This window comes from Microcaecilia unicolor, chromosome 3, assembly GCF_901765095.1.
Source record: "Microcaecilia unicolor chromosome 3, aMicUni1.1, whole genome shotgun sequence".
NCBI classification, from domain to species: Eukaryota; Metazoa; Chordata; class Amphibia; order Gymnophiona; family Siphonopidae; genus Microcaecilia; species Microcaecilia unicolor.
Genome location: NC_044033.1, coordinates 394637865 through 394649231, shown reverse-complemented (window position 1 = coordinate 394649231; position 11367 = coordinate 394637865). Strand labels below are relative to the sequence as shown.

The window sequence follows — 11367 nt, the reverse complement described above, 5'->3', positions numbered from 1 at the left end:
ATCTGTTTTTGTGAGTCCTGACTCCTGACGTACTGCAGGAGTCAGGACTCACAGAAACAGATCAGCAAACGCGCCAGAGACAGGCGCTGAAGACTTCGGCTGGCGAGGGTTGTGGACCCCCGCCAGCAAAGGCACCTGGTGATAGGGGAAGGTCGGCGGCGGGGGGTTGAAGGTGGCGTGGGAGGGTCGGCGGCGGGCTAAACTGTGCCCCCCCCACCTTGGGCTCTGGACCCCCTCCCGCCGAGGTCTGGCTATGCCCCTGTCCAAATCTACTCAGCCTCAATCAGGGCACAGATTGTAGATGTCTGCCCAGCACTGGCTTTCCTACTTAGTCTCTGCTAAGCTTCTTTGGATTCTAAACAGGAATCCTTTGTGTTTGTCCCATGTTTTTTTGAATTCTGTTACCGTTTTCATATCTACCACCCCTCTCTGTAAAAAAAAAAAAAAAAAAAAAACTTCCTGACGTTATTCCTACCCTCTTTCAACCTCAGTTCATGCCCTCTGGTTCTATCACCTTCCTGTCTCTGGAAAAGGTTTGTTTGCGGATTAATACTACTACTACTACTTAACATTTATAAAGCGCTACTAGATTAATACCTTTCAAATATTTGAACGTCTGTATCATATCACCCCTGTTTTTCCTTTCCTCCAGGGTATACGTGTTTAGGTCAGTATGTCTCTTCACGTACATCTTGCTATGTCAACCCCCTACCATTTTAGTTGCTTTTCTCTAAACTGCTTCATCTTTTTACATCCTTAGCGAGATGAGGCCTCCAAAATTGAACACAATACGCCAAGTTCTGCCTCACCAATGACTTGTACAGGGGCATGAGCACCTCCTTTCTTCTGCTGGTTATATCCTTCTCTATGCAGCCTACAGTGTTTCCCCGAAAATAAGACACTGTCTTATATTAAATTTTGCTCCCCAAGACCTGCTAGGTCTTATTTTCAGGGGAGGTCTTATTTTTCGGGGAAACATCGGGGTCACCCCCCCCACCCGAGATCGCCGGCTCCCCCCCTCGATCGGCGGCTCCCCCTGCCCTCAGTCGCTCCCGGAACTAACCTCTTAAATGCTTCCTTTCACCATTCATCTTCGCACTCGCCGCAAGCAGCAGGGCAGGCCACTCCTTCCTTCCGTGTCCCGCCCTCGCCTGATGTAATGTAACGTCAGGCGAGGGCGGGACACGGAAGGAAGGAGTGGCCAGCCCTGCTGCTTGCGGCGAGTGCGAAGGTGAAAGGAAGCGGTTAAGAGGTTAGTTCCGGGAGCGACTGAGGGCGGGGGAGCCGCTGATCGAGGGGGGAGCCGGTGATCTCGGGTGGGGGGGTGACCCCGATGTTTCCCCGAAAAATAAGGCCTCCCCTGCTAGGTCTTATTTTCGGGGGTGGCCTTATATTTTCAAATTGCAGCAAGCCCTCTACTAGGTCTTACTTTCGGAGGATGTCCTATTTTCGGGGAAACACAGTAGCATGTTTCAGGCTGCAGTCACAGCCTTGTCACCCAGTTTCATCATCTCATGTTTAATGTGGGATATAACTGCCATAAATAAGTAAACATATAGAAACTCTGAATGTTGAAAACATGATTCTTGTTGCAAAATAACTCTCCTCTCGTGTGTCTGGGCAAAAAACTCTTTATTTGGGAGTCAATCCCCTTCTTATATACTCTATGAATATTCATGGATATTACATGTATTATCATTACTATTGGTTACATTTTGCTTACACAACCATGATCATGCATTGCTTACAAGAACAACTCTACATGAACAGCTCGTGAACCTGCTCAGGAATGTACAAACATCACCTGCTATTCTGCTACTTTCTCAGGAAAGAACAAAAACATCACATGCTAGATTCTCAGGAATATACAAAACATCATCTGCTGCCTGTATCCAAATACATTCTATCTACATCTCCACCTTTTTTTTTTTTTTTTTTTTTTAATGAAATCTCCGTGGTGTGCCAGCTGGAGATGGAGGTGGAGATGTTTGTAATAGCTTATAAACATATTGAGCAGAGTGACGTGTTGGAGCGAATGGACGAGGAAAACATAAAGAAAAAAGGTTAGGAATGCATTGTATACAACAGCAAAAAATAGTGAAAACAAAAATACCAATGACTAAATACTGGATAATAGGGCGGAGCCAGGTCCAAGGGATCCATTGCCACAATTGATCCCATACATCAGAGAGTAGGTTATTATGAATAGTAATATGAGTAGTTAAATTCCGTAGGAAAGCTAATTGTTTGTCAATGGCCTTTGAATTGTCAGATAAATTAAAACAGCACATGTCCTGAAACTCTTCGCAACCATGATGGTTAAGTAATAAAAGATAATCAATGGCTGCTCGATTTTGTAAAACTCCATGACGTAATTGCTGTTGCTCAGCATTAAGTAAACTAATAGCAGTGGAGGTTGCATTGATTGATTTAATTGCCCAACAGGCTAATTCACGAATATTTTTTTTGCATTTGCCGCTGCCAATGCAGGGACACCTATTAATGAAAATGCAAGTGCCAGATATTCAGTTTGACTCAGAAATTTAACATTATCATTGCAATTGGCAGCAAGGGTCATACGCTTGGATCGCATATGTGAGGAGTTAGAAAATAAAATATGTTTACTGGGAAGTACCATAGTGAGTCGACTTAGACAGCATGTAGTACCATCAGATATATTAGCTGGAATATAATTAAAGGTATACATTCCACATGACCAAAACCAGCCAGGGGGTAAATGAGTAAATTTATAAATATATGAAACATTTTCGTAGGAGCTACAATTTAACAAAGTTGGTCCAAAATTAACACAATTTGATCGGGTACAATTAACCATACGAGCACATGTCATATTGATACTAGCTATTTGATTGGTTCTCACATGCATTGCCAAAGTAGGCGGCAACAGGGTTTGTGTTCCCCAATTATGGTATTCATAAGAAGCATTTCGATAGGATGAATTAACAGGAAGCTGTGAATAAAACCAAGTATCATTTTGCATATCTTTAGGATCATGACATACTGGAATCAGGCAAGTTGCCAAAACTTCTCCAACTGCCTTTTGATGAGAAAGACAGAAATCAGTTTGGTTCAGTGAAATTGCAAACGCTTCCCAAATATTTTTTGTGGGAAGTAATTGTGACTGTCCACAAGGTATGTACAAACAACAACACAGTAGAAGCAATGTAATGGAATTAGCATTAAGCGCTGCAATAATAGCCACTACGAAGTTATCATCAGTCTTTTCAATATGAGCTTTTTCTAAAGTCTCTGTAGCTTGTTGACTCAAGGCTTTAATTTGTCCCCAAGTAACAGGAGCATTAGGTTGACGAGTCACTGACCGTTTGCGTGTTTGCATCTGCGGTCCTTGAAGGGTGAGTGTGAAATTGGGAATTGGGTTGTGAAGACCTTGATGCCACGACATGAGGTTTCACCCACTTTGCTGGAATCCACACCGGGCCAGAATCTGTTTGAACAGCAGCGTAACCACGACCCCAGGTAAGGAGAGGCACAGGGGAACTCCACTGATCAGAAGGTAGTTGTCGGTATATGACCAAAGGACGAGATAAAGGTGGGGCAGGAGTACGAAAATGTTGTTCAAATCTGGAAGAAAAAGTTTTTGTAGCAGGATTATTGATGAGATTGAGATGATTCAGTGTGTAAAGGATTTGTGCTAAGCATTCATCAATGCTTACTCTATGACGGAGAATACCGTCTTTTTTTGTAGTCAGATTACTTAAAGCAGTTTTCAGTGTGCGATTAGCACGTTCAACAATAGCTTGACCAGTGGAGTTATAGGGGATACCAAAAAGGTGCTCAATATGCCAGAGGGTCAGGAACTCCTGTAAGGAGGTGGAAGTATAAGCAGGGGCATTGTCTGTCTTGAGAGTTTTAGGAACACCCATGACCGCAAAAGCTTGGAGAAGATGAGAGCGGACATGAGATGTAGTTTCCCCTTTTTGTGCAGTGACCCACAAAAATCCAGAATGAGTATCAACAACCACATGAAGCTTAGACCATTGACCAAAAGGGGGAAAGTGAGTAACGTCCATTTGCCAGAGGCTATTAACTTCCAGACCACGAGGATTAACTCCAGGAAAAAAGGTAGTAGGAGCTGAAAAGGAACATTGTGGACAATTTTTGATAATAGCTCTAGCTTCTTCTAAAGAAATTTGAAACTGGCGAGCTAGGCTAGGTGCATTTTGATGATGAAGTTCATGACTGCAGTGTGCTGTGGAGAAAAAATGAAGATGGCGATCCGCTCGAGCATTCCCTTCAGACAGACCACCAGGAAAAGGTTGATGACTGCGGATATGACCTATAAAGAGAGAAGAAAGGCGATTCTCCAAGTAACCTTGGAGGGTTAACAGTAAAGCATAAAAAGAGGCATCCATTTTGAATGATACATAACTGTCGGGCATGCGACGGACAAGATTAGCACAATATTGACTGTCAACAATAAGATTCAGTGGTTGATCTGAAAATAAAGAAAGAGCCAGGATGATGGCAGCAAGCTCTGAACGTTGAGCAGAGGTTTGTGGAGAGGTAAATTTGACGTGCCATTTGTTCAGATTGTACCAAGTAACCACCCCACGAGTGGGACTACCATCTGTAAAGACGGTGAGAGCAGTAGGGAGTGGACGTAAAGAAATGGGATCATGAAGAGTGATTGGCAAAATGGATGTGCCCTGTATGCGAGGGTCTTTAGGATAGTGGCAATCTATAATACCAACATAAGTGGCTAAAATAAATTGCAAGTCGTCGGAGAACTGAATCATTTTTTCCCACTGCCACAAAGAATGAGGAATGATGAGTTTAAGAATGTCGAAACCAGTCATGAATGTTGCTCGCTCTCGAGCTTTAGTAATCAGCAAGGCTAGTTGCTGGGGCCATTGTGTAATAGTAGAATGGAGAGTATTCTGTAAATAGACCCATTCTATCAATTTCGGAGGAGTTGTATCTTGATATAAGACACCAAACGGTTGTCGGTGGGTGGGGTCTTTGAGAACGCAAAAACAAAAAAGGGCAAATGCATCTCGTCTATCTGTCCATTTTGTTTGTAAGATTTGATCCAATTGTGACAGAATTGTTTGTTGCGATGCAGTGAGTGTAATTAATTCAGCAGGTGTTTTATGACCTTTTAATGCGAGAAACAGGGGTTGTAAAAATTCTGTAGGAAGTTTCAAGTAGGGACGTAACCAATTGAGATTTCCTAAAATCTCTTGTAATTGATGTAATGTCGTGGGAGACTGTAAATTGAGATGAGGAGCGACAGGTTGGGCTGCAGCTTTAGTCATACGGAAACCTAGATATAAATAGGGTTCCTTTTCTTGAACCTTCTCTGAGGCAATTGTTAATCCTGAGGAGGCCAAGATAGAAATTAAAGTAGATTTCCAAGAAGGGGGAAGAGTTATCCCTGCAATTAGTATATCATCCATATAATGATATACCAAAAGTTGAGGGAAATAGGCACGAAATGGTTGCAAGGCTTGATGAACATAGTATTGACAAATAGTGGGTGAATTTAACATTCCCTGGGGCAAAACTTTCCAACAATACCTAGTAGTAGGGTGTGCATTATTGTAAACAGGTACAGTAAAAGCAAAGTATTTATAATCTTTTTCCTGGAGAGGAATTGAAAAAAAACAATCCTTCAGATCTATAATAGCTAATTGATAATCATAAGGAATCAAATTAGGATTTGGAATACCACATTGTAACGGGCCCATTGGTTCTAAAATCGCATTAATAGCTCGTAGGTCATGTAAAAATCTCCATTTTCCGGATTTTTTCTTGATCACAAATACCGGAGTATTATATGGAGAATTGGTAGGCTCAATGTGATTTAATTGTAATTGTTCTTCCACCAATTGATGTAAAATCAACAGTTTTTCTCTGGTAATCGGCCACTGCTCTACCCAAACAGGTTTGTCAGTTTTCCATTCCAAAGGAAGAGAAAAAGACATATTTATGAACTGTTAATCAGGTAGGATCAATGATGCATCTAATTGTTCCAAAAGGTCACGACCCCATAAATTAAAGGGTACTTGTAAAATACAGGGCTTAATATGTCCTAGAACCTTGGTATCGTTAGGATATGTAATAGATAACCATTGAGAACTTTGGGAGGCTGACTGAGTTCCCCCTATTCCTGTCACATGTGAAGTATCTTCAATGGGCCATTCCACAGGCCATTGTTTATAAGCTATGACAGAAACATCCGCCCCGGTATCTAATATACCAACAAAGGGCTTTTGTTGCAATAAAAATTGAGCAGTGGGTCGTGCATTAGAAACCGGTTTTAAAACTGCACTTACCTGTCGCGTAGATCCAAAGCCCCCTGTACGAGAGACAGTAGAAGGAATAGGTGCTGTAAAATATGGTAAAATAATTAATTGTGCCCACGAGTCCCCGGGAGAAATTGTTAAAGGTGATGAGGACCATACTTGAATTTTAACAATGCCTGTGTAATCAGCATCAATAACTCCAGGGATAACATGAATACCTGCCTTCGATGCAGAGGAGCGAGGTAATACTAAACCTACAGTAGCCGCTGGAATGGGTCCTTTAAAGGTAGTATTATATACCAAAACTTCATGAGGTAAGATGGCAGTTTTACATTCCGCTGCAATAAGGTCAATTCCTGCACTACCTTGTGTAGCAGTAGTACTATGAGCAAAAGACCCTTGCACTCCCTTTGGACCGAGGTTAGGAGTTAACCCGGAGCAAAGTTTTTTGGGGGTGGCGGTGTGGAATTAATTGGATTAGAGCGACATTGATTGGCCCAATGATATCCTTTTTGACATCGAGGACATTTTCGAGAAGGTCGAGAAGGTCCTTTTGCAAAGTTGGCACCCCCTCCTGGGGCTCTACACTGAGCTCGAAAATGTCCTGGTTTCTTACAATTAAAACACGTCCCCTGTGGCTTATTACCTTTTTGTATAGCTCCTGCTAACAAATTCATAGAATAACCATGAGTCCCCACATCTGCACATGCGCTCAATAAATCTGCTAAAGTAATTCCTGGGCGATGAGCTACAGTCTGCAATGCCTTTTTGCAATCTGAATTTGCATTTTCTTGGGCTAATTTAATCAATAACTCTGTTTGCGCATCAAGATTATCAATTTGCCTAGTTACAGCTTCCTGCAATCGATTAACAAATTGAAGGTAAGATTCGGTTGCACCCTGTTTAATTGATGCAAAAGATTTTGTTGGTTTATTCCCTTCTGGTGTTCTTTTAAATGCTCGCAAGATACAAGTGCCTATGGCTTGAAAACAGGTATCGTTTTGTTGAATTTGCATATCAAGGGTTGAAAATGGTCCCGATCCATAAATTTGATCAGGCACCAAATTAGTCCCAGTGATAAGTTGTGCTGCTTGCTTATATTCATTATCCCACACTACATATTGCGCAGGAGTTAACAGCATACGGAAAAGGTCTTTCCAATCTTTTGGAGTCATTAAGTAACCGTTACTAATCCCTTCTATCATGCCTTGAACAAATGAACTTTTTAAACCTGATTCTACGATAGCTCTACGTAATTCTCTCAAAACTTGATAAGGTAGAGCAGTCCATTCTGCATGATGTGTTTCGTTCCCTGCCTCTATTGTTGTAGTTCTAGTAACTGGGTATAAATTAGGATTAGGTTCCGAATTATCCCATAGATCATCGTTCCAAATGAATTCACCATTTTTTCGTGCTTGCTGTATACCTAATTGAATTAAACTAGGTCGTTCTACGCTCTTTGGTGTTTTGGTAATAATAACGCTATCATTAGCGTTGTTGTTTTGGATATTTTCAATTGGTTTATTAGGGGTAGTAGTAGTAAAGTCAGGAGTTTTGTTTTGCTCTTCCCTTCCCATATCGGTGGCCAGCCGACAAGAAGGAGGAGAAGGTGTAGGTCCAAGAGTCGCGGGAGGTAAAAGAGACCAGGTCTTGCCTGGCAATTTGTTGGATATATTTTCGTTAGTAATGCCTGTCAATCCAGAAGAGAGAATTACTATAGTAGAATATATCTCTCTCCAAGTCAATAATATAGGAGTCGAAACTCTAGGCTCTAAACGAAACTGCTGCCCTATCTTTTCCCATGTTTGAGGATCGAATGATCCCTTCTCTGGATACCAGGGACATTGACAAACTATTTCCTCAATTAAACGCTCTATATCTTTAAGAGTTATTGGATTTCGGGAGGAACCATATCTTTGCGTTATAGTATATAGCTCCTGTGCATGTTGTTTATGTGATGATGTTAAATTTCCCCCCATACTTACAGTGTTCCGTAGAAGGAATGGCGCGCTGACTGTTCCAGTCGTAGTAAGTACGTCACGTTTTCACCGATCACGTCGGGGATCACCAGATGTTGCAAAATAACTCTCCTCTCGTGTGTCTGGGCAAAAAACTCTTTATTTGGGAGTCAATCCCCTTCTTATATACTCTATGAATATTCATGGATATTACATGTATTATCATTACTATTGGTTACATTTTGCTTACACAACCATGATCATGCATTGCTTACAAGAACAACTCTACATGAACAGCTCGTGAACCTGCTCAGGAATGTACAAACATCACCTGCTATTCTGCTACTTTCTCAGGAAAGAACAAAAACATCACATGCTAGATTCTCAGGAATATACAAAACATCATCTGCTGCCTGTATCCAAATACATTCTATCTACAGATTCTCATAACATAAGGTCTGTTTTTGTGGCCCTTTACTAGGAGAAAAAACATTTTCTGCACGAATATAACACATTCCCCTCCAAATGACACACTGATTTATAACAAATTACTACTCTATTTATGGAACGGTATTCCTTTATTATATTTCCTCTGTTTAACATCCTTATGCACACAAGCCGACAGGTTTCACAATATAAGTGAGATGAGATTAAATAAAAATGCTACCAACAATGTAGAACGACAACGTGGATGCAGCAGCTCATAGGTTTATTGCTTTGTTTGAGTGTACGCAGAAGACGGCTGCGCGGAGAAGGGGAAACGGATTAACTAATGTGGTTTCAACATTTTGACGTTATGCCGTCTCTTGTTCTAATCTCAACCAAACCTCTTGGCATGGCGATTTTTCTCTGACGCAACTTCCTGTTCCTGCCCGCAGTGCCCGGCCGGCACAGGCGGGACGCTTGTGTGTTAATACCGGTAGAAGGTGGTTCTCGATCTAGGCTCCTTGGTATCATAGGGGATGGCATGGGAAGGCGGTGGTATGAGCTTTTCATTTTTTTTTTGTTTGTAATACTTGTTTATTTAATTTGGATACTCAGGTTTTGAGTTTGACGACAAGGGGAGAGTGGAAAGATACCGGATCGCGGACAAGGAGTTGAGTGGAAGACAGAGTGAAAGATTGGTTCCCCGAAGAGGGGTGCTCGGAGTGTGAGAGCAGCCCAATGCGTGTTACTTAGTGTCTTTGTGTTCTTCCGTTCTCTTAGTTTTTGGAATTGTCTAAGAATGGGAACGCTAGAGCAGTTTGAAAACATCCCCAGGGATCTGGACTCATTGGATATGTTTTTGGCATTCTGACGCTAGAGTGTTGCCAGCCAAAGTGAACTTGGAGTATTCTGTTAGGGGGTCTTTTACTATAGCTTAGCTCCAGTTATCTGCCGCAGGGCCTATTTTATTTCTATGGGCCCTGCTTCAGATAAACTCAAGGTATGCTTTAGTAAAAGACCCCCATGGTTTGCTTAGACTCATTATAGTTCAGGTTGGTATAAGGTATATGCTTAATTGGCGGTGGTAGATTTACTGTTTTATTTTTTTCTGATCAACAATAGTTTTGTATATATTTCACTGAAGGTGTGCAGTAGTTTTTATCTTAATCCCCCCCCTCACCACCATGTAGTCTATTGTCTGACGTACAAACATATGGGTCCTTTTACTAAAACTTAACATGCATAATTGACATTAGTACTGATAAATGCTGCATGTCCTATTTTGTGTCTTATGTGCCACAGTGTACACTAAGCTTTAGTAAAAGGGCCCCTTAGATTTTAAGACCATTGAGTACAGAAAAATACCAAATTCACCTGAGTGGAATTCAGGCAGGCTTGAGCTACAGCTGGAAAAAAAACATCAGAATAGCCATACTGGGTCAGGCCAGTGGGCCAGTTAGCCTGGTATCCTGTTTCCAACAGTGGCCAGTTCAGCTCACAAGAATCTGACAGAGAGGGAGCTGCACAAAGGTTCCTGGAAAGAACCGCCAGGTATTTCCACCTCAGTAAAAATTACCAAGTTGGAAATATCAAGCTATTCATAAAGCAAATCATATGCAAATGAGCTGCTCACAAAAACAGCAAGCAGTTTGGTAGGAGGGAATCCAGTCTGTCAGCTGAGCATTCGCAGAACAGCCAGTTGGTAAGTGTAGCTGCTGTGCACATGCACCACATATTTAACATGTGCAAATACTGTTAAAATATGACAACACACTGCTCCGCCGAGAAGTTGCTGTCATGCCACGACAGCTCCAGACCTACCAGAAAATTTTGCATGCTAAAGGTAGATGCTCCTTTCTGAGCATTGCTTGCAAACGGCTGTACATCGCTTGGAATACTCATTTTAATAGCAAACAGCTTGTTGTAATACATTTGCATAGGATTAGCATTGGCTGCTACCATGAATGGTAAAATTGACACAGAACCCCTTTGTGTATTACTTGCTGAATAACATGAACGCTAAACTGGTTAGAACCAGTCTAAATTGGATGTTGCTTGCACGGTAAGATTTGTGCATCAGCCCCTAAAACCATGTTTCTGTGTTCAGTGATTTTATTCTTTATAATAGTTTCCACTGTTATGCCCGGCACTGATGTCATGCGTACCATTCTGTAATTTACTGGATCATTCTTGAATCCGTTTTTAAAAATCGTATTGGCCACCCTCCAATGTTCAGGTACTAAAGACAGTTTTAATGACAGGTTACAGATCACTAATAGCAGATGTGTAATTTCATATTTGGGTTCTTTCAGTGCCCTAGGGTGTATACCATTTGGTCTAAGTGATTTACTAAAAGCATGAGCAGAATTCTGTCCCCCCCCCCCCCCCCCCCCCCCCCCACCACCCATAAGACCTGTAAGTGCTGTGGGTTACTAAGATTAAGTTCTGTTGATTTGTATCTGGACAGTACAAGAATTATTTAAAGATGCTGTTGAGAAATCATTTATGAGTCCGTTGTGCTGTATCTTCCTAGGTTAGGAGTGAGAAATCTACAGTCTGCATGCAGGCCACAAGCGGATCTCCCCTTTCTGCTCTAGACCCACAGGAGTGAAGAAACCAGCACTGACGATTAACTTCAGCACCGAGGAGCCTTTGTGCCCACATGCAAATAGGCCCTGCTGGTCCTGCCCTCTCTG

General features: G+C 41.8%; 1 protein-coding gene across 1 annotated transcript in view; it reads left to right on the top strand.

The window, feature by feature from the left end:
- Positions 1-9103: 9103 nt before the first annotated feature.
- PINX1 (PIN2 (TERF1) interacting telomerase inhibitor 1) overlaps positions 9104-11367 on the top strand; it is a 268784-nt gene continuing 266520 nt past the window's right edge. Inside the window, exon 1 of the mRNA XM_030195563.1 lies at positions 9104-9226. Within this exon, the coding sequence (XP_030051423.1) occupies positions 9208-9226 (19 nt within the window). The 5' untranslated portion in view covers positions 9104-9207. The remainder of the gene's footprint in view (positions 9227-11367) is intronic.